The sequence below is a fragment of the Puma concolor genome, chromosome A2, assembly GCF_028749965.1.
Source record: "Puma concolor isolate L17-30 chromosome A2, mPumCon1.1.hap2, whole genome shotgun sequence".
In the NCBI taxonomy this organism is placed as follows: domain Eukaryota; kingdom Metazoa; phylum Chordata; class Mammalia; order Carnivora; family Felidae; genus Puma; species Puma concolor.
This window is the reverse complement of record NC_141668.1, coordinates 94,065,730-94,089,829: the sequence shown is the minus strand read 5'-3', so window position 1 is coordinate 94,089,829 and position 24,100 is coordinate 94,065,730. Positions and strand designations below refer to the sequence as shown.

The window sequence follows — 24,100 nt, the reverse complement described above, 5'->3', positions numbered from 1 at the left end:
ATTTTTTTTTTTTAATTTTTTTTTTTTCAACGTTTATTTATTTTTGGGACAGAGAGAGACAGAGCATGAACGGAGGAGGGGCAGAGAGAGAGGGAGACACAGAATCGGAAACAGGCTCCAGGCTCTGAGCCATCAGCCCAGAGCCTGACGCGGGGCTCGAACTCACGGACCGCGAGATGGTGACCTGGCTGAAGTCGGACACTTAACCGACTGCGCCACCCAGGCGCCCCAGCCCACATGATTCTTAATTCAGCCTGTCTATCGACCAATCAATCCATAGACCCCCCTGGATTTTGGTGTGACGACTCTTACCCACGGTGGCCTAGAGACACACTCAGATCACTCGTGGGATCTAGGGATATCCCGTTTGGTTTATAAAATAACAAAGCACACAGGCCCCTGACAGGGCTTGGCACAGAATCCTAATAACTTTGGCCTCCTCAATACCTTTCACCTTCTTCAGTTTATATTATAAGTCATTAACAAGTACAACACATTTTACATAAATTCAACTGATATCAATGAAATCCGAGACCCAAGATGGTCATTGTTAGTTATTTCAATAAAAATTTACCCAGCTACCAGTTATTAACTATAAGAAAGCCCTGAGAATTTGTATAGTGTTAGTTTCAGTTACTAAAGTCATAGTGCCTTCAAAGAGAACAGAAACAAAAACTAATCCGTAAATACTGTGAAAATAATGTGTTTATTCTTCTTCAAGTAGTTTGTGTTCATTGCTACTACTGCTGTGTTGATTATTATCCAAAGATTTGCAAGTTTATGTCTTCTTAATGTCTTTTTACATAGCTAATCAAATCATGTAGTCAAAAATATCTTATTCTTGTCTTACAAGACCTGGGCTCTAACCTCTGAGCTACAGGATCTCACTATTATTGTCTTATAATACATTTCTCAAAATTATCTCAGTCCTTGTATCTATTTTCCCGTAAAGAACTAACTAGGTAGAAACATCTGGTTCCCTTTGCTGAACATCATATTTATGTTATACGTTTATCTTGATGGGGAGAATTGTAGGTGGTTCATACACTACTAAATAATACTTAATTTTTCACAGATCCCCAATACGACTGTTTACAGTGGGTATTGTTCACTTTTTAATTTACTAGGTAGCTGCAGTAAGTACCATAGTGAACAGAGGGATAACGCCCAAGGCTTTTGTGTTCAGAAACTATGGTCACTTCCCTGGCATCAACTCTCACTACCTGGGAGGCTGTCAGTACAAAATGTGGCAGGCCATCAGAGCCTCGTCTGCTGCGCCCGGCTACTTTGCGGAGTACGCACTGGGAAACGATCTTCACCAAGTGAGTTGACCGTGGCTTACCTTTGAAACGTTCACGTGATTATAGAATCGGCACTTTTCAAATGTCAGATTTGTTCTTCATGTTTCTGTGTGGTAAAAGATGTGCCACACGGAATGTTTTTATTTGTTGTTTGTTTTCCTTAAATCAACAGGCCTTCTGGCTTGAGAACACATTTTAGGAAAGATTTTTGTGTGTGTGTGTGTGTGTATTTTACATAATGTGATTCATAACTAATTATGATCACTTATTGATGGAAAAATGTGTGGCTTTTCAAATGTAATAAAAATTAAAAAGAAAACATTCAAATGTAATAAAATGAAATAAAAATTCAAAGTGAAACATGGTCCCTGGGCACGTGGAACCCAATCTGTTTGACAGTTTTGGTGGACATATTTTGAAGGAGATGATATAAAATAATAAGTTAGCTATGTGCTGGACACTTACATAGTCCTTGGCATGCATTGTGTCACTTAATTATCACTGCCTATGAGGTGGATAGAGTTATTCCCCTTTTACAGATGAGATATTGGAGTCTTGAGAAATGTTCACTAACGAGTAGGATCACAGCTAGCAAGCGGCAGGATCAGGAAGCTGTCTATAGTTACACTTTTTCAAAGTTTATGGCTGAATGGTGTATAACATTGACTATTATTTCTGGTAATTTATTCTTTTTCTGTAATGTAGACTTATTTATTTATCATGAATCTTTCCTCTGTCAAGTTTTTCCCATTATTCATGGAAATCTTAACTCCTGACTTACACTAAATGATAAAAAAGTGACGAAAACTCTTCAGCTGATACTACCAAAATATGTTTTATATATCCTTAATTTTTTAGATGATATCCCACTTAAAGTCAATCTCATTCCATAGAGCTACTAACCTTAACTTTACTCTCTAGCAGTGAAGTATTTGTTGTGCTCTGTGTATTTGGTGTTTGGATAAATGTTGAGAGGAAAACTATTTTGATAAAGATTTTCAGATGTCATTCAGAAGCTCCTACACACATCGTTTGTCTATATGAACTACACATCAACTATACAATTTCAGTTTACATGTGTCAATGTTATAATAACAAATACTTTTATCAGTTTTATTTTCTCTTATATTTTTATAGTACCTTACACATATTTTAAAATGTTATGGTCAACTATCCCATTTTCCCCTGTCTTTCTAGAAGTAGTGTCACAATCTTTGTAGTCACGAATTTAACATAGGATTCCTTTTGTCTTTGAAGCCACTTCAGACTGTTTCTTACTTTGTCAAATCAGTCATTGTTGAATTATGTAAGGCACTTCCCCTGCTCGCCTTTCTTCTTTCTTCCACCCACTCAGGGCAGAAAGTGCTAGCTGGAGAGTCCTTCTGACATTGGTTTCAAGACTTATTGGTCAAAATAAAATTCTTACTTTAATATGTACCTTGCTGTTCTAACAATGATTTCTGCATATTCTTCTCACCATGTCACAAACGGAGATAAATTTAGACCGTGTATTCAAAACATAGTACTTAAGGTTTATAACATAACTTTAAGATGATTGTCATGCTACAAAGTCACAGTTATGCCAAATATTAGTAGAAGTCTCAAATGATAAGTTACTGCATTTCAGGACCATGTGTTCCAGACTTCCAAAGAAGTTATCTCATTTTCTCTTTATTGTTTTCATCTGAGAGGAGGTAGCTCTAAAGTTTAATTCAGTCCTGGAGAATACATAATAACAAACCAAAGTAATCCAAGTGGTTCTCCTTCCATTTCATTTAGACTAGTGATATTTCTTTTCATGCTTAGCCATTTTTATATTGATGACCATAATCTTTGAATTTAGGTTGAGCTACAGATTAAAATAACTTACTGTACAAAATTTATGTAAAGCATGTAATCACGTGTACAGAGAATATACTTGGATGTAAATCAGTGACTTGACTCGGGAAGATTTGCACATCTAATTAATCATATTTTAATGAAATCTGGATTCTAAGCAAGCCCTATTGTTAAGAATATTTTTCTTTTTCTCTTCCAAACATGAGGAAGAAATGGGATATTTTTCTACTGAAAGGACACCGTGAAAGATTGATTAGAACATTCTAAGATGTGAATGATCTTGATCGTTTAAACAAAGAAAACATTCAAGTGAAGTTCCTTTCCAACCCTTCAGAACTTGTTACGAAGTTTAAAACTAAAATATGGTGCTTACTTATTACAGTCCTCTTATCCCGAGCTCTTTGAATAATTGAGTTATTTCCAGACTCATCTTTAAAATCTCTTTTAACTGTCATGTCTGACATATGTTTTAATGTAAGTTACTTCATATCCTTTTGGAACCACGTAGAGTATAAATTATAGACTAACATTCTGTTTGAGCAGTTATTGAAAGCAGTGCTATAATTAAGAGGTGCGAGTAGGTAGATGTATGGATTACATTTGCCTTTGCCTATAAAGAAAAGAATATGGTAATATTTACAAGGTTTATTACATGTCTTAAAAAATTATAAAGTGAGAGGAATTCTTTTTGAGTAGTTTTCTAATCTATTATTTCTCTCCCCCCTGCCCAAGTAGCATCATATCTATCTTGAAATAGTGCGTTTTACATAAAATTATCCCTTCTCTCTCTTTCTATTGGTATACAGTTGATATACCCCAAAGTAAACATATTTGATGTGTACAGTTTGATGAGTTTGGACATATGCATGTCCCTTCTCTCTTACCTTTTCCCATCTCCACCTCCAGAATTGAATCATTAATTCTCTCCTTTTGGAGAAAGACCCTGATAAATTCATTTGCTCTAAAGGTTTTCATGACAGATTTTCATATATTATTTGTCTTAGGCCTAATTTACGTTGTGAAAGGTTATGTCCAGAACTCAGAATACATTAACCTAAAGGGGATTGTGATATTTCATGTAAATGTTCCAGGTAAATAGTGTCTTCAGCGGAAAGAACCGGCCTGGCACCTGGCAGATTGTGCCTGCGCCAGGCCGCAACTATTAATTTTCAGTATAACTGGTCAAAAATGTAGTGACTGCTTGCTCAGTGCCAGAAACTGTGTTAACCTTGAAGACCCTAAAGGTTTTAATAAGTGCCAGTTTATTGCTTGCGTTTCCTGGGTTCTACCCTCGAATGGCTCAAGCTAGGGGAATATAAGCACAGGAAAATAATAACAGGATAGATTCAATAATGAAAATATGTGCAGGGGTAAGAAGTAGCATAGAAGAAGTGGTTTATTCTATCAGGACTGGCTTTACAAAGACGTTTCCACTGCAGTTGAGAGGTAAAGAATGAGTAGTTGGGCAGGATAGAAATGGGATTGGGAGGGAAATAAGGAGAGCTTAATGCTTTTAGAGTTTCTCTTGAGGGTGATAAAAACATTTTGGAAATAGACAGTGGTGATGGTTGTAAAACATTCTGAATGTAATTAATGCCACTGAATTGTTACCTTAAAAATGCTTAAAAGGACCAATTTTATGTTTGGTGAATTTTACCATAATAAGAAACAAAGTTTTTTTTAACTCAAAAAAGAATAAGCTGAGATGAGATGATTAGGAGACATTCACATTGTGCAATGGTTATTTCCTGGATGGGATTCCGTATGATTTGAAATGATTAAATGTACATTAAAATCAATCAAAAGTATTTAAATTTTAGGCTGTTAAGTGCATGTATGATGTACTGCTATTAAAACACAATCCTGCGTGTATCTCTGAGAGATAAGTAGCAAATTATTCAACCGGTTCATTTTTTTTAATTTTTTATTTTAGAGAGAGAGAGAGAAAGCACGCGCGTGCGCGCACGCGCATGAGTGGGGGAGGGGGCAGAGAGAGAGGGAGTCACGGAATCTAAAGCAGGCTCCAGGCTCTGAGCTGAGATCATGACTTGAGCTGAGATCATGACTTGAGCTGAAGTCGGAGGCTTAACCAACTGAGCCACCCAGGCGCCCTGCAATCAGTTCATTTTTTAAGTCTTTTTTACGTGAGCATCTAGCAGTGGGCCTGGCAAATACACAATAAATAAATAACTGTAAATATGAATACTTAAATGAATGGAAAGGTTAAAGGAAATACCACAGTATTAGCCTGATGACTTCCTGATAAAAGAGGCATTTGACAGGAGTGGGCTAAGTATAACAGGGCTCAAGGGACGGTGTGCCTCTCCATGGACTAGAGTGAACACAAAAATCTTAACTTCTGCATGTATTTGATGGAAAATAGGTAAAGGTAAAGGAATGGGAATTTAAAGCATGACTATTAAAACCGTTAGAAACCTGGCAGCTCTTTATTTTGGGAGTGGTTTTGTTATTATCAATTTTTGCTACACCTTGCTTGCCCCTTCTTATCTTTTCTCCCTTTTTTGTCTTTTATGACCCTTCTTTATGGGCTTTTATAATAGTGAAGTATTCCATCTAAAATACTGAGATGATTAGAAGTTACAGACAGTATAACCAGAATTTAAAATAAAAGTTTTAAAAGAGGTAACTTTCTTGCTGAATTAGAAGTGAAATGTTCTGTTCTGAAATGTCTCTGTTATGTGATAGGTATTGTTCTAATGTCCTTTTAATTGAAAACAAAGGAAAAAGTTGAAAGTCTTAAAATTTATATTTGAGAAGCCTTTACGAAATAATTAATGCTACCTACATTCAAGGAATCCTAGTAGGTTTTCACAAAGTTAAACAGTACAAATTGCCGATGTAAAACTGTCAACAGATGTATAAAGATAGCTAATTTTTAAAAATTCTTTTAGAGAGGGAGAGAGCGTGAGCAGTGGAGAGGGACAGAGGGAGAAAATCTTAAGCAGGCTCTGCACTCAGCACAGAGCCTCTTATGGAGTTTTATCCCATGACCCTGGGATCATGACCTGAGCCAAAATCAAGAGTCAGATGCTCAACCGACCGAGCCACCCAGGCACCCTAAAGATAGCTAAATTTAAAAATAGTTCCTTTCAGCTGGTGAATGATAAACTATGATGCATCCAAATAATTAAATACAACTCAGCAATAAAAAGGAATGCATTATGGACATGTGCAGTGACATAGATGAATCTCAGAAGCATTATTCTAGGTGAAAGAAGCCAGACTCAAAACACTGAATACCATATGATTCCATCTATCTTGATAACAAGAGCTAATGTGTGACCTTGGAGAGTAGATAGAAGAATGGATTTTGAAGATAAGAGGATTGAGCATCTGAGAGTCTAGGGTGTTAGAAAGTTGTAAAGTCACGTGGGGTGTGATAAAGAATTTCTACCCCTTCCTACATGGGATAGTAAGGAAGCCTGTGAACCAGGTGCTCACCAGTTTGTTGAATGGGGAGGTGACAGGTGACAACAGTGGTGGTGGCTGGGGGGGAATAGCAGAACCGTTAAAGCACATGAATTTTCCAAGTCGATTGAGACTAATAATGGTCTAGAAGGAACACTAAAGAATAAATAGGACACCGTCCTCCTAACCACTAAAGTATAGGAGATATGAAAGAATCAACAGCTACCTGGGAAACAGTATTGGGGAAGAGCCACATTTCTGTTAAAGAGAGCACTTTCAGAAGAAGGTGAGATGACCTTGGCAGTTTCAACTGTGGAGCGGTTCCGTACAGCACAGTGGGAGACGTCCAGGAGGAGTGAAAGACTGTGTCCGTGGCAAGCAAGCTCAGGGACTTGAGTGGCAATGTTGAATGGTGCAAAGACGCTGGAGTTTAGAATAACATGTGAATTTAGCCCCTATCGGGTCTGAGGAAAGTGAGCCTAGTAGCTCTAAAAACCGTAAAAGCCATCCCACCCTCCGCGGTCATCACTTCCAGGAGACACAGTGTCGGTTCACCTGCTTCAGGCTCGGCACACTCGAGGCTGGCACGCCTTTCGGCCTGGCGTGGGGTAGACGGACATCCGAGTTTCTGCTGGATGAACCGAGGCGGCGTACTCGGTGGCACAGAAGGTTTACTTCTTTCTCCCGGTCTTAACTGGCACTTTGATCCGTTTAAGATTCTCATCGTTTGTGTGTATTCTCTGCCATGCTGTTTTGGGTTTCGGAATGACTTAACTGTTTTCCTAACATGCATGCTGAAAATTAGGCCTGTGGGATCTGTAATAAAGGTAAGCATGATGCTGGCGTGTGTGCTTCAGTCACACATGTCCCTCTTCCTTAGTCTGGATGAGGGAGGGAAGCTTCCCCCTCCTTAGGACACCTCCTGCCAGTCGGGTGACAAATGACAGAACCCAGTCTCCCCCTTTTTTGTGTCCCAGACCTGAGGCCGTCCACAGGCCAGCTTTCTGCAGTCTGTAGGTTTCAGCGACAGTCCAAACTCGAGCCTCTATCAGCCACAAAGGGACTTTCTGAAAACAGCCAAAGAGCTGAAATGTGGTGGGCCTGCGAATAAACGGGCCCCTGTTGACTGAGATGTCTTTTGAAAGAATAACCTTTTCTCATGAAAGTCAACACGTGTGGATACCTAAAACACATTCTTTTGAAGAGATGACGCTAGAGAGTGATGGAGATGAGCGCCTCGGGGGAAGGTAGAGATCAGATCCAAAGTAGCAGCAAACAACCCATCCTGAAATGGAGACCAAAAGGAGCAGTGAAAACACGTGACCCAACAGTTTTTCTGCGAATCCACACAGCCCCGCGTATGCCTGTTACCCCGGAGGAATCCTGAGGCTACACCCTGGGGATGAATGACATGGGCCGTAATAAAGGACCGTTAGGCTCGCATCGGCTGTTCCATAACTAAAGAGCCAGTTACCTCTGGGACATTTCTGTGCTGCTGCCTTCTAGTGTAATCTCACCGACGCAGGGTGTTACTTGAGATATGTGTTTTTGAAAAGTTGTTTTGGCAACGCTTAAAATAATGAAGAGTTGTCATTATCTGTGATCTATAAAATAAATCCTCCCCCTCCCCCTAAGATAACGGAACATAAATTCACAAAAGGTAAGGTGCGTTTCTCTTTCGTGGTCCGTGAGAAATTTTAGTGACACTGGTTACTTCGTTACCAAGGCAAAATGCTGCATGTTTTTAATGGGGCCTTGAAGCTAGAGAACACTAGTGTTGGCAGTGGGGGAGGTGGGGGAGGTGATTTTCCACAAGGAAAGGAAGCCACTTAGCAGAAGTCTCTGATCCTTTGAGTCCCCAGTTTTGTAAAAAGACAGTCAAATCACTACCTCACTGGAGCTTGGATCGCCGCATGTACTGCTTTTTACCTTTGTGAGAAACTTGCAGATTTCCCCAGGGGGAAAGGCTGTTGGCAAACACTTCTTGAAGTTCTAGGGCCGGTACTAAAATAAGTTGCCATTGAGCCTATACAGTCAATGTAGTACCTAATCCTAAAATTTTAGAAATTATCAAGTCACATCTTATTTTTAAAAGTCGTGATGCCTCTGCCAAAGAGCTAGGAAGTAGAAGCTAAGCTGAGATTGGAATTAGAAGCAGCAATATTTCTGATTTGTGTTTTCCCCCACAATTCTGAATCATCAAGAGAAAATTGAAGCACCATCATTATATTCTTTTTTGAAAAGCATATGGCTTATTGCAGAAAGGGTTTTTATTAAATGCACACCCCTGTACACACACTCTTTCCTAAGGAGAACTTAGCCATGCAAAGTGGCTCATTTGCCTAAGATCCTAGTGTGCCATAATTTTGCTGTAGTACACTAAAAAAGAATTTTGAGGGGCTCCGACTTTGGCTCAGGTCATGGTCTCACGGTCCTTGGGTTCGAGTGCTGCGTTGGGCTCTGTGCTGACAGCTCAGAGCCTAGAGCCTGCTTTGAAAGCTGCGTCTCCCTCTCTGTCTGCCCCTCCCCTGCTCTCTCTCTCGTGCTCTCTCTCTCAAAAATAAATAAAACATCAAAAAAAAAAAATAAAAACGAAAAAGAATTCTGAAAATACAGGTCTTAAGGAAAAATATTACTTCTTTATAGATCTTTATCCCGTAATATTTGTGTCACTGTAATCTCAGTGCCTGTATTTCACGTGTGCACTGCCTTAGGACACGCCAATTTAAGCTTGTATCTCCTCTTCCTATTCTTGAGGAAAACCTATTTTTTTCAAAATTCTTTTTCAGTGTACTAGTACAGAATTAGGCAGTCTCTTATCTTCCAGTAGCGACGGACTGTTTTCAGCTCAACATGTTAGGATTATTTCACTTAGGTTCTTGCTGGATCGATTACTCTTGGCCCATGTTTTGAAGAGTAAATGGGAGTTAGTTGAGCTAAGAAGGGGGCTGGAGAAAGTGTTCTGAGTGAGATAGCATGTCCAAAGGCACAAAGGCAAGGGGATGTGGGTTATCAAAAACCTGCAAATAATTAATGAATGACTGGACTGTAGGCTTAGAAGCTGACCAAATCTGTGTGGCACTATCTGGAATTAATGGGAGACAGTTACAGAGAGGGCGATATGGGCGTATTAGAAGGAGTAACTTTTCCAACAGTTTATAGTTTTTCAGGATTGAAGGGATACACTAATACCAAGAGAGGTTTATCCCAGTAATGCAAGGCTGGCTATATACTTTTATTCTACAGTTTTACAGTATTTTTTGGCATGTTTAGTCCTCCTTCTGAATTCTTCAAAATAATAGTTATGATTGATAAATGCTTAGCATTACAAGGTTTGCCTACTTTGTTTAGATGATATGTGTGTTTTAATGAATGTGATACTTTGAAATTGTATTGTTCACAGAGTTGCAGTGAAATTAGTTGAATTAATTTGTTTCTATTTGACTTATGAACAAAAAGCTAGTTTTAATCGATTGGTAGAACCGCAATTTTTTTGTTAGTTTTTATGTAGACTCTATAGTGACCACTGAACAAGGATAATATCTTTAAAGGTTAATTCTGTTTAAATTACCTTTTAAATTACCTTTAAAAGGTAATTCTGTTTGTTTTAGTAGTTTTGAGAAAAATATGCAAAGCGATCAAGGAAGAAGTTAAAAGAACTTTCATAATAGGAAGGGAAAGTGTGATAAGGCCAGTGAATTTTCCCATTGTCTTTTTTGAAGCTGTGGTATACAAAATAAATACTCTAAGGGAACTTCTTGTCTTTAAATAATTTGTTCCGTTCACTACTCTCCTTGTGAGTAAATTTCAAACTGTTTAAAATACAGCTTTTGTTTTCATGTTTGTAAAATGGAATTTCACTTTTCAGAGTTCTGCACTATATCTTCTTGACTCCTGTTTTGCAGGACGGAGGCTTGCTTCTGAATAACCCCTCAGCTCTCGCCATGCACGAGTGTAAATGTCTTTGGCCGGACGTGCCCTTGGAGTGCATCGTGTCTCTGGGCACCGGGCGGTACGAGAGTGATGTGAGAAACTCTGTGACGTACACGAGCTTGAAAACCAAGCTGTCGAATGTTATCAACAGTGCTACGGATACAGAAGGTTAGTCTGTTTGCCACCTTAAAGCACCGTAACGTCTCAAGTTCACTTTTGGGTAGCATATGCCGCTGCCGACTACAAAAGAGTGTGTTGTGTCTACACAGGAGGCTCACGAATGTAGGGGAGCAAATCTTATGTTTCCATTTCTCCTCACTCATTTCTTCTCAGTGACCCCAGAAGAGAGACTGTTCTTCACCTGGGCCCTGGTGTGTTACCTTTGCCTGGGTACAGTTGGAGAAGTATCTGAAGCAGGATTAGCACAAAGGTTTGGTTGGAGACTTTTAAAATGTGAATTAAATCCTGTCTTTAGCCTGCTCCGAACCGTCTAGGCTTCCCATCACACTTAGACCAAAATCCCAAAGCCTCAATCACTGAAATATACCAGGTCCTTTAAGAGTTGCGTCCCTCCCCCTCTCCTTGCATGGCCCCCCTCTGTCAAGTCGTCCAGCCACACTTTAGTTCTTGCTGTCCTAAGACTCGCTAGGAAGTCTCTTGCCTCGGGACCTCTGCAGTTGCTGTGCTCTCTCTGTGAGGTCTTCTCCCACATTTATTCTTGATTCACTTCCCTGTTTCATTCAGGTCTCTGCTCAGATGTCACTTCCTCAGAGAGACTGTTCCTGATTCCTTTCCACCCCCTCACCATGTCATTCTAACCTCTTTACCCTGCTTCTTTCTCTCTCTCTTTTTTTCCAACTTAGAGCATTCTCTCATTGTGTGGATGTGGATTACATATTTGCTTGTGTGGTTGCTTATAGTCTGTCTATCCTGCAAGAATACAAGGTGGAAACTTCTCCAGTTGACTATGTTGACTGCAATGCCCACCACATAGTAGGCAGTCAGTGAGTATATGTTGAGTGTCCAGTTTTGGCCTTGAGGTGTAGATCTTCTTATTTTACGATTTTATTTTAAGTCTTTTATAAATCCGTTATTCAGTTCTTAAAAAGAATTGTCACCATTTAACAGCACCTTGCTTCTGAATCTCATTCTTTCTATATCGTCAAGTCATTAGCCTACATGAGGATCTTAAACTCCCCACTAAGGACTTTTATTTATTAATGACAACCCAAGAGAAGCTTATATACTGGATTTTTCACTATCTGAAATTTTGTCATCAAATCAATAAAATACTCTTTTCTTTCTTTTTTTTTTCCCCATTACATTTTTACTGTATTCGATCACAGCACAAATGCATTTGACTTACACCCGGAATACTAAACTTCCGAATGTTTGCATTGAAATAAGTGCCTGTGGTGGCATAAAACAACTTTCTTAAGGATGGCATAAGATTGCTTCTGCGATACGATACGTGTGGCATATTTTTATGGACATGCAAGTGAGAAGTTAAAACAGAATGGTGCTTGATCTGTGATTTAAAAATAGTAAAAGAAAATTTCTTACTATTTTTCATCAGACTCTGAAATTACCACCATTCTTATCAAGAAGCATATATCTAGGTCTATTGTGATTGTATAATCTGCTGAGAAAAAGAAGCCCTAATCAGCCAGTCTCAAAATATTTCTATGTATCTGGTGCAAACCATGTGATGGACTAATTGGAATTTTCAAGAAACAAGTAATGCTGCTTCCACTCTAGTGTGCTTACACTCTAGTTAATGAAAAAATTCAGTGAAACGTGTGTAATTACTGGTACTAGATGGTTCTTGAACTATAAAAACTGCAGTTTCTGAGAATGCAAACTAGTGCAGCCACTCTGGAAACAGTATGGAGGTTCCTCAGAAAATTAAAAATAGAACTACCCTATGACCCAGCAACTCACTACTAGGCATTTATCCAAGGGATACAGGTGTGCTGTTTCAAAGGGACACATGCGCCCCAATGCTTATAGCAGCACTATCAACAAGAGCCAAAGTATGGAAAGAGCCCAAATGTCCATTGATGGATGAATGGATAAAGAAAATGTGGTATATGTATACAATGAAGTATTACTCAGCAATCAAAAAGAATGAAATCTTGCCATTTGCAACTACGTGGATGGAACTAGAGGGTATTATGCTAAGCGAAATTAGAGAAAGACAAATATATGACTTCTCTCATATGAGGACTTAAGATACAAAACAGATGAACATAAGGGAAGGGAAGCAAAAATAGTATAAAAACAGAGAGGGGGACAAAACATTAGAGACTCTTAAATATGGAGAACAAACAGAGGGTTACTGGAGGGGTTGTGGGAGGGGGGATGGGCTAAATGGGTAAGGGGCACTAAGGAATCTACTCCTGAAATCATTGTTGCACCATATGCTAACTAACTTGGATGTAAATTAAAATAAAATGGTAAAAAGAAAAGAAAAACAAGGTATTATAGAAGTATGTGAAACATTTATTAATAAAAATATTTCCAGGTTTAAAAAAATGCAATTCCATTTAGCTCAGTCTAATGTATTATCAATTAATAAATGGTGAATAGTTGTAAATGATTAAAACTATGAATTAAGAAGGGGACTAAGAAAACTAAAATAGGTTATTGTGGAGATTTTACAATAAGTAAATTAGACTAGGGTCGCCTGGGTGGCTCAGTCAGTTAAGTGTCCGACTTCGGCTCAGGTCATGATCGCAGGGTTTACAAGTTTGGGCCCTGTATTGGGCTCAGTGCTGACAGCTCAGAGCCTGGAACCTGCTTCAGATTCTGTGTCGGCCCCTGCCCCACTCGCCCTCTCTCAAAAATAAAACATTTAAACAAATTTTTTTAAAAAGAAGTGAATTAGACTAGATACAGGTCTTAATAATAGGATAAGGTTTAGACATTTTAAAAGAGGGTTAAGACTTCCACTGCTGGCCATGATAAAATAATAGAAACCATACATTTCCTCTCACCTTAAACCATTAGCAAACTGAACCAAACCGACATTAGATGTCTGAAATGAATGATACAAAAGGGACCCAAATCAAACTTCTAGAGGTGTCATGGGTCATTGATCCCTGAGAGAAGGAAAATAAATGAAGTAATTTTTGCAGTTGTGCGGCTTGCTACCTAAAAAGCATTTCTAGATTACAGCACAGTGAGGGGTGAACCTGAAAAAGCAGAACAGGATACAGAACTATAGTTCATGGAGGCCAAGGAAACTAGAATTTTTGGGCAAAATATAACAGGAGGAAGCTTCACAGAGAGAGTGCTCCAGACATACAGGGGAGTCCCCTTGAGTACTGATCGGTGCATACCTGTGAGGAAACTACCCAAGGCAGGGGAAGAACCACCAGGAAGGTTAGACAGAACAGTTCTTGGAGCTCACATAGGACCCAGAGTAGCTCAGATTTTTATCAATAGAATAGAAGGAACTTGTGTTACAGGAGATCATGCAGTGGGGTTCTCAGAAGAGCATTGTTTCTGTAGTGGCATCAGATTAGTTCTAGACTGAGGGCTGCTCTGGATCCACTCTAACACTGCTTAAAAGCAATCCTCAAAAAGATCAAATTGAATCCAGTTAACAACATCCATTGTTAGAATAAAATCAAACACTGTTAAAGGAATACAATAAATTCCAGTACAGAAAAAAACCAAAAATTCACAGTGTTTGGTATCCAATAAAAAATTACCAGACATACAATGAACCAAGAAAAGACACCCTTCACCAAGAAGAGCAAATCCAATCAATGAGAACAGACCTAGATATGAATCAGATGATAGATAGGCAATTAGCAGATAAGGACATTACAGTAGGTATTAAAAGCAGGCTTTACATGTATAGTGGGCTGGAGGAAGACTTGAACATAAGGAGAGTAATGAATGATACAAAAGGGACCCAAATCAAACTTCTAGAGATGAAAAATACACTATCTGAAATGAAAAAGATGCAGCTGACAAGATCTACATAAACACTTGCAAGAACTAGAAGAAGGGTAAATACTTCCCAACTCATTCTATAAGGCCAGCATTACCCTGACTCCAAAACCAGGCAAAAAAAAAAAAAAAAAAAAAAATTGTAAAGTACATAAAAATACCAATTCCTGATTAGTTTCCTCATGCTGAAATTCTTAATATATTCTAACAAATTGAATTCAGAAATACGTAAAAAGGAGAATACAGCATAACCAAGTAGGATTCATCCCAAGAATACAGAGTTGGTTTAACATTTAAAAACATCAATATAATTTACCATATTAATAGACTAAAACATGAAAAATTTGTGGTAGTTTCAATAGATGTGGAAAAGACTCTGACAAAATTTGACATCCATTCATGATAAAAACTCATAGTAAATTAGGAACGGAAGGAAACTTCCTCAGCCTGACAAAGGACATTTATAAAGAATGAAAAAAAAACCCAAGAAACCTAGAGCTAGCATTATATTTAATGGTGAAAGACTGAATACTTTCTATTTAAGATCAGGAGCAGAGTAAGATGTCTCTCATCACTTCCAGTTGGCATTGTCCTGGAGGTCCTTACCAGTACTACAAGGCAATAAAAGGATATAAAAAGCAGATAGATTAGATGTGAAGTAAATATTTATAGATAACACCATGGTCTATGTTGACAATCCCAAGGAATCTATTAAAAATCTCCTAGAATCAACAAGTTGGAGAACACAAGGTCAGTAAAAATCAATTATATTTCTGCATACTCACAACTGGAAGTTGAAATTAAATATATACAAAGATAGACGTCATTTATAATAGCATGAGAATATTAAACACTGAAAGAATTATTTAACAAATAATGTGCCAGACCTGAACACTAAAAACTATATTACTGGAAGAAATTAAGGAAATACTGAGTAAATCAGTAGATATACCGTATTCATGAATTGGAAAATGTCAGTGTTGTTTCAGTGGAACACCACAAATAGATCTATAGACACCATGCAATTGCTATGAGAACGCAGACAGCCTTTTTCTGGGGTGGAGATTTAACAAGATGACTGTAAAATTTATATGGGTGTGCAAAGGACTTAGAAGAGCCAAAACAATTTTGAAAAAGAACAAAGTTGGAGGACTTCTGCCCTCTGATCTCAAGACCATAAAACTCCAGTAAGCAAAGGACTGTGTATTTGCATAAGGTTAGACCTTTAGATCAATGAATGGTACATGATAGTACAGAAATTGATCCATACATGGAAGCTCAAAAGATTTTTAATAAGGTAACTAAATGGGAAAGGATGGTCTTTTTAACCAATAGTATAGGGACAGTTAGGTAGCTGTAGTCAAAAAAGTGAACCTTGACCCTTCACACCATATACAAAAATTAATCTGAAATGGATCATAGATTTCAATATAAGAGTTAAAACTATAAAACTTCTAGAAGAATACCCTGGAGAAAATCTAAATGACGTTAGTTTAGGTAAAGATTGTTTAGATAGGACACAAAAAACATGAACCAAAAAAAAAAAAAAAAAAAAAAATAGACTTTATCAAATTACAGATTTTGCTCTTCAGAAGACAGTCTTAGTAAAATGAAAAGATAGGCTGTAGACTGAAATAAAATACTAGCAAAACATGTATCTGATCCATTATCAGAACCAAATACATAAACAGATCTAAACTGTACAGAGAATTATATATATACATATATACATATATAAATATAATGTATAAAAGAAAACATTCAGAAAAAAATGGACAAAATATCTGAACACTTTATAGAAGAACATACGCAGATATTTACATCATTAGTCATGAGAGAAATGAAAAGTAAAACCACAAAATACCACCACACCTTCTCTAGAATGGCTAAAATTAAGGCTGACAATACCAAGTTTTGGCAGGTGTGAACAGTGGGAACTCTGATATATTAATGGTTGGAATGCAAAATGCTGTGGCCATTTGGAAAACGGTGTTGCAGTTCTTAAAAAGGTAAACATGTAACATTGTCTACTGTGCTTTATATAAAAAAAAAAAAGATAAACACACTTTTCCCATATGATGGAGCAATTTCATCCCAGAGTATTCCCTCAAGAGAGATGGAATCATATATCCACAAGAAGACTTATATGTAAATTCTTACTGTAGGATTGTTCCAACTAGCTAAAAACCGGAGAGAACCACAACTGGAAAGAACAAACTGTGGTGTATATCTGTGCAATGGAATTCTACTCACCAGTGAAAAGGAAGGAACAATGATACATACTATGACAGGGATGAATTTCCAAAGCGTGTTGCTATGTAAAAGAAGCTAGACACAGAACTATGTATTTCTGATTCTATTTGTATGAAATTCTAGAAGAGCCAAAGAGTAAGGAGAGGAGGAACTATAAAAAAGGCATTAAGGACTTTGGGGGGTGATCGAAATGTTTTATGTCCTGATTGTTGTGATTACACAAAGGTATACATTTGTCAAAACTTCTCAAATTATATACTTAAAACTGGTGAATTTTATCGTAGATAGATTATACCTCCATAAAGATGATACCCCAAATTAAAAACAAAAAGAGGGGCGCCTGGGTGGCTCAGTCAGTTAAGCATCTGACTCTTCATATCGGCCCGGGTTATGATCTCAAGGTTTGTGAAATGGAGCCTCGCTCTTGGCTCTGTGCTGACAGTGTGGAGCCTGCTTGGGATTCTCTCTCTCTCCTCTCTCTCTGCCCCTCCCTCCCTCCCTCCCTCTCTCTCTCTCACAAAATAAATAAACATTAAAAACAAAACAAGTTGGAAAGGCATTTCAGCGGTGGCTAACAGTATGACTGAAAACAGCGACAAGAGCGTGAAGGAGCAAGTAGCAGAATTACAGGAAGAAGTATCTTGGGAGATGAATTTCCTTAGATTCGTTATTATGGATTCCTTAAACCTACTTTTAATGGGCTGGAGTGATGAAATAAGGAAGGCTTTGTAATTTGCCTTAAAAGAAGATAATTTTAAATAAGGATAAAATTAGATCATTGCAGAGTAAGTCAATTTTCTCATCTACCCTGTTCTCTTTGTTTTAACAGAAGTCCATGTGATGCTTGATGGTCTGTTACCTCCTGACACCTATTTTAGATTTAATCCTGTGATGTGTGAAAACATACCTCTAGACGAAAGCCGAAATGAAAAGCTCAATCAGCTGCAGCTGGAAGGGTTGAAGTACATCGAAAGAAACGAAGAAAAAATGAAAAAACTTGCAAAAATACTAAGTCAAGAAAAAACAACTCTGCAGAAAATTAACGATTGGATAAAACTAAAAACTGACATGTACGAAGGCCTTCCATTTTTTTCAAAATTGTGAGAAGTGTGTGTGTGTCCATGTCCCTAAGTGAGGACCTGTTCAGAAGATGCAGTGAATTCAGTAAGGAATTGGGGGCTTCGGCCCGAGTTTGCTTTGAGATGCTGGAGAATTCCTGAAGAAAGACGTGCTCGGACCGGCTTGTGCAGCACAGAGGGTGTGCTTGGTTACGGAATTCATATGGGATTCGGTTTTTATGATGTTCATAATTAACAGTGCTTTAGGAATCTTTCTGTGCTAGTTGGTTTTAGTAGATCTTGGTGTTATATTGTTTGATATTTGAAAATTTATTAATATATGCGCCAAGCAAGAGCTGTGACACCACTACACGTGATGTTTTTGCTTTAGTCACCGTAATCATGTTGAATTTGTTTGATGACTGGTTTTCTGTTAGTGGAAAAGCCAATTTCTTAAATTTCCATCACTGATGTTTTGACCAGCTGCATTCTAGGATCCAAATGTTGCCTTTGACTGTAATGACATCAAAACAGGTGCAGAAACGTGGAATTTTCTCTATCAGAGGACTTTCACATTTGAAATATGAAAGAACCAGATACACAGTTCTATTCAAAATTTGTTTCTTTCAACACTTTGGCTCATAAAGAGAGAAGTTCCAATCAACCACTTTTCCACCTGAAATTTAAAGATAGTGCTGGGTGTTAACTTTTCTAGCTCTAGCTTATCCATTCACTGTTATAAAATTAACTATTTGAATTTACTGAGAAAATATCCCTATCTTAACAAAAATAAACTATTGGAATAATGTATTGTTGAAAGGCTAATGTCATTTGTAAAGTTTTTATTGTTCGTAACGTAGCTTCTTCCCACCTTTTGTAAGCATTTGAATATACCTGTCCACAGTGTGCTTAAAAAATTATGTTTTGTTCCTTTAACCATCGGATTTCACGGAGGTTGTAGGTGTACCGATCCGAATCATTGTTTATGCCAACCAAATTCATCTTTGCTTTGTTGTCTCTCCATCTGCCATGTAAAGCCTTCCATCATGTTTAGATTTGTCCAGAAAAATGTAAAAAGGTAAATGCCTTTTGCTTTGTGTACACATCAACTAAAGCTAAACCCCATTGCGTGGACATGGCTCTGGCTTCTATGTAACGTGAATTCACAGAGGCAGTGAGGCATGGTTCAGAGTGCTGGGGGGAGCTGAGAGGCTGGATGTTAATCCCACCTCTGATGCAGAGTCCTGTTTGTAACCTGGAGGAGGGGGGACAGGCACTCTGGGCTTCGGATATTGTATTGATCGAATGAGAAAAGCTGGCTCTAAGATGTTACGTCCTCTTTTACGGCAATCGAAATTCTGCAAATATACAAGCAAACCATGGGAAGAGATGTGAAAATGAGCTTTCAGTCTTCATGCTTGGTAGAATTACCTGCTCTTTTCAAAGCAGCAAAGAGGAAAAATCGTCGATTTTAGAAATGTAGTTAATTCTCCAACACGTCATATAAAAAACACAGAGAATAGAAATGGTTTTGACGCCCGGGTCTCTCTGAGTGTCTCAACATTCTTATTTCTGTAATAAAAGGTGTGCTGGCCATGTTTCAGTTCTGTTCTTGCTACAGATACTAATCTTTATTGAAAATAGTAGCTCAGGTAGAGCTGTCTCTAGAGGCAAATGGGCTGCGTGGGATTTCCCCTAGAGGCAGGAGAGAGCCCTGCCTGGGTTAACTTGACACTGTGAGCCTTCGCTCCTCCCACATCCCATTTTATCCAGGAGAAAGTAGATTCCCAAGGAATCTTCCTAGACTTCCTTCTCTCTAGGAGAAGGGGACAGAGGGGAGGCTTATGACTTTGTTCTGGTGATAGAACAGATGGGCTTCCTCTGAGCTTCCCCGCCCCTGCCAGCAGCTGACCGCTCACCCTGTATGGAGCTGCTACTTACTGAAGCAGCAAGGACCCCGAAAGTTCGAAGCTCAAACCTTTACTTGATCTGCTATGTTCTAGCAATAATTCTTGTCACAGTTTTGAATATGTCACAAGTGTCAGTGCTAGTAATGTGACTAAAATGATAGGTTTGTGAGATGCAGATTACACAGTTTTAGACCCAGTGTAAGTAAGTATGAAAATACCAATGGTTTCTTTTCTTTCTTTTTTCTAAGTGAGCAGCAGGCAAAAGTTTATCAGCGTAGGAGATCGGGAAGTTAAAGTAGCATGAAAGCTCGCTTTACAGAGAGGGAGCATTCGAAAGGGCCCAAGGACTATAGGCAAGGGACTTGGCTGTCCAGGGTTTTGGTCTGCCCAAATACCAATGATCTCTAAAGATGTAAAGTCGTCCTTTCAGACCACAAATAATTGCGTATTGCTATGCAACTGAAGCAACTCATAAGAAAAACGCAAACAATTGGGAGTCAGAAGGAGTCCCCAGAAATACTTTGTTTCTAATAAAACATTTCAAGCCCAGTAAAGTAATACTTAATGCAGTTGACCTATTCACACCTTCTCCTAAGGTCACTATTATCAATGTGAAGACAGAGCATGTTAATGCAGCCCACCTCTTTTCCAGCTGAAGTTAACTCTCTGTCCTTGTTTTTGCTTCGCTGATTATTTACCTCTTAAACACTACAAAATAGACAAGTGTCCTCTGGCCATAGCTTCTCTCTTACGCTACGTTGCACGGGCCCTAAGTATGTCCCCATGTCCCTGTCCCTGTTTCTTGAGCTCTTCTCTCTCCAACAGGAGGCACACCCAGGTGTGCGGTGTACCAATTCTCAGTCATTCTTGTCCCCATTTGTCCTTGAAACTGGTTATCTGAGCAACTGTGTAATTCACCTGAGATAACCCTCATCTTATAATGAAGCCAGTGCTTTGCATTCTCCAAAAGCAAAGTGGATTTCTTTTCAGGAAAGAACAGAAGTAAAGAACACTCTTCGGAAAGATAAGCGCTTGCTACCAAGTAGGTTATGGATTCTTCACTATTTTTAAAGTAGGATAGGTTCTTTATGAGAGAAAATTCTTAAAAAGAGATCATTGGCCTAGTTGGAATCCTTAAATCCTGTAATTCTGTGATAACTTACAAACAATAGGTAAGTTGCAAAAAAACAAGAAGTTAGGATATTACATTTTTTTCCTATTTACTGCGTAAGATTTAACTGATGTCTTTAGCAAACCATTATGCTTCTTTTTTATATATATGAAATTTATTGTCAAATTGGTTTCCATAAAACCATTATGCTTCTTGATAAACATGTATTTAAATCAGCTAGTTTTTGTGCATGCCAATGGATATGTCTCATTTTGTGTTTTTAAAATATGTCACTGTGGTCCTTGCAAATGGATTTATCTTTTAAAATCTGATTGGAAAACCAAAATTTCTCCAGTGTCAATAATTTTATTACAAATAAGGTTGACAAAGTTCATTGTGGTTCTATTTTTACTTTTAGGGAAATTTCATAGCCGTGGAAGTAGAGCAATATCAATGTGTTTTGTTAAGTATCTTAACATCTAGAGAGGCAATCTGAATATTTTTATGATTGCTGATAGTTAATATTTAATTTTTTTAACATTTATTTATTATTGAGAGACAAAGAGAGACAGAGCATGAGCAGGGGAGGGGCTGAGACACGGGGAGATGGGGAGACACAGAATCCAAAGCAGGCTCCAGGCTCTGAGCTTGTCAGCACAGAGCCCGATGTGGGGCTTGAGCTCACAAACCGCAAGATCTTGACCTGAGCCCAAGTCGGACACTTAACCGACTGAGCCACCCAGGAGCCCTGACTAATATTTAATATTTAGCACTTACATGCCAGGCGTTATACTGAAAGCACTGTGTCCATCATCTCATTAGGCCTCATTCTATCCCTGTGAAGGAGGTACTATTATTATTCTTATTTTGCAACAAAGGAAACCAAGGCGGTTAGAAAGTTAAATAATAGTGAAATGAAGAAAATCATGAATATTGTAGTTTTTTTTCTCTCTCCCAGTTAGCCAAGTTCAGAAGCTCATTATTCATTGTACAAATGTTTTTCGACTGTCATCTTTATGCCAGAATGGACTTCACCCTTTCCATCACCCATATTTGAAGATCAATGCCTCTTTCTCTTTTCCCCCCTAAAGTTTTATTTCTTTAAGTAATCTCCACACCCTACATGGGGCTCGAAGTCGTGACCCCAAGATGAAGAATTGCACGCTCCTCCGACGGAACTAACCAGGTGCCCCAATTCCCACTTTAACGTGAAGTGTCTTTTTTTTTTTTCCATTATTTTTTTACAGTGTATTGAAGTAGAATTTTCATACCAAAAAGCCACCCTTTGTAACTATACAATTCAGTCACTTTTAGCAGATTTATACAGTTACATAACCATCACCATAATCCAATCTTAGAGCCATTCCGTTAGCCCTCAAAAGTTCCCTCATGCGCGTTTGTAGTCATTCCCGGCTCCTGTCCCCAGCCCCAGACAACCACTGATCTTTCTGTCAGCACAGATTTACCATTTCTGGATATTTCATGTACATATCATCATATGGTATGTAATCTCTTGCATCTGGCTTCTTTCCTTAGCATGCTTTTGAGATTCATCCACGTTGTGGCATGTGTCCGTGGTTGACTTCTTTTTATTGTTGTGTGGTATTCCATTGTATGGATATACCACATTCATTTATCCATTCAAAGTTGATGATCATTTGAGTTGTCTTCAGTGTTTACGTATGAGGAGTGATGCTGCTGTGAAATTCGCGTACAGGCCTCCTTGAGGACCTATGTTGTCATTTTTCTTGAATAGATATCTGGAAGTTAATTGTTGCAATTGTGTGGTAAGTGTATGTGTAACTTTTCAGGAAATAGCCGTGCAGTTTTCCAAAGTGTCTATACCATTTTATGTCCCTGTCAGCAGTGTGTGTGTTCCGGTCTGCACATCTTTATCAGACATGGGTAATGTTTGTCATTTTGATGATAGCCATACAAGGGCACATGTAATGGCATTTTATTGTGGTTTTAATTTGTGGCCTTCCAATGACTATTGATGTTGAGCATCTTTTCAGGTGCCTATTAGCTATTTGTGTATCTTCTTTGGTTAAAATGTTCAAATGTTTTGCCCATTTCCCAGTTGATTTATCTGACTTCCTTTTGAGTTGTAAGAGTTCTTTATATTCTGGATACAAGTCTCCTGCCAGATACATGATCTGCAGCTCTATTCTCCTAGTCTGTGGCTTGTCTTTTCACTTTCTCAATGGTGTCTTTGAAAGCAAGCATACGAGTTTTTAATTTTGATGAGCGTCAATTTATCATTTTGCCAATTTGAGTTAATTTTGTTTATGATATGAATAATGGTCAAAGTGTGTGTGTGTGTGTGTGTGTGTGTGTGTGTGTGTGTGTGTGTGTGTAGGGATGTCCAGTTGCCCCGACATCATTTGTTGAAAAAAATATCCTCTCGCCATTGAATTGCATCTGTACTTCTGTCAAAAATCTGTTGTCTTTAAATTTGTGAGTCTCTTTCTGGACCCTACTCTGTCCCATTGGCCTGTATGGTATTCCTGTATGAGTAACTCACTGTCCTTGTTACTATAGCTATATAAGAAGTTTTGAAAGCAACGTATAATTCTTCCAACTTGTTCTTTTTAAAAATTATTATAGCGCTTGTTGTTCCTTTGTGTTTCCATATATATTTTAGATACATGCACACATGCACACACACATACACACACACAACTGCTAGAACGTGATAGGGATTGCATTGAATGTATAGGTAATGTTGAGAGAACTGACATTTTAACAACATTGCGTCTCAGTAGTGCCTGTCTTTCAAAGCATGCAATGAATATGGACTATCTCTCCATTTATTTGGATATTTAAAAAATTTGAGCTCAGCCATGTTTTGTAGTTTGCAGCGTACAACTCTTGCCCTCCTTTTGGAAAACTTATTTCTAAGTATTTTATTCATTTTGATATCATTGTGAACAGAATGTCTTTTTAATTGCATTTTGTAATTGATGCTGGCCTGTAGAAATACATACATATGGTGATCACACCTCTGGTGATGGCGTGATTTTCCAGTTTGTGAATTACCAACCTAGTAATGTCACAGTAGCCTGGCCCATGAAGTACGGGCAGGGTGTTACAGATCGTGAAAAATCATCCCAGTATTCTCATAGTGGTCTTACTGGTAACGCATGACTGTGATAGTTCTGGGTTATTTTTATCTTTGGGCAGTGAACACACATTTTAAAGTGTTCAGTATTCATTGTGCAACAGCATGTGTATGTATTAAATATCACATTTACATTACTGCATTACTTTGGCATAAAGGGATTTAAATCTCTTGGAATTTTATTC

At 38.2% G+C, this 24,100-nt stretch overlaps 1 protein-coding gene and 1 long non-coding RNA gene across 3 annotated transcripts in view; both read left to right on the top strand.

Moving 5' to 3' along the window:
* The window catches only part of PNPLA8 (patatin like domain 8, phospholipase A2), a 46,583-nt gene extending 27,676 nt beyond the window's left edge, over positions 1 to 18,907 (top strand). For both annotated transcript variants that reach the window (XM_025929532.2, XM_086696977.1), the window contains exons 8-10: positions 1,128 to 1,322; positions 10,475 to 10,670; positions 17,545 to 18,907. In XM_025929532.2, coding sequence (XP_025785317.2) covers positions 1,128 to 1,322; positions 10,475 to 10,670; positions 17,545 to 17,819 — 666 coding nt within the window. In that variant the 3' untranslated portion in view covers positions 17,820 to 18,907. The remainder of the gene's footprint in view (positions 1 to 1,127; positions 1,323 to 10,474; positions 10,671 to 17,544) is intronic.
* LOC147583333 (uncharacterized) lies at positions 10,681 to 13,042 on the top strand. The gene is made up of 2 exons (XR_015248106.1): positions 10,681 to 10,932; positions 11,849 to 13,042. It is a non-coding gene; the product is annotated as an uncharacterized LOC147583333 (long non-coding RNA).
* Positions 18,908 to 24,100: the final 5,193 nt, after the last annotated feature.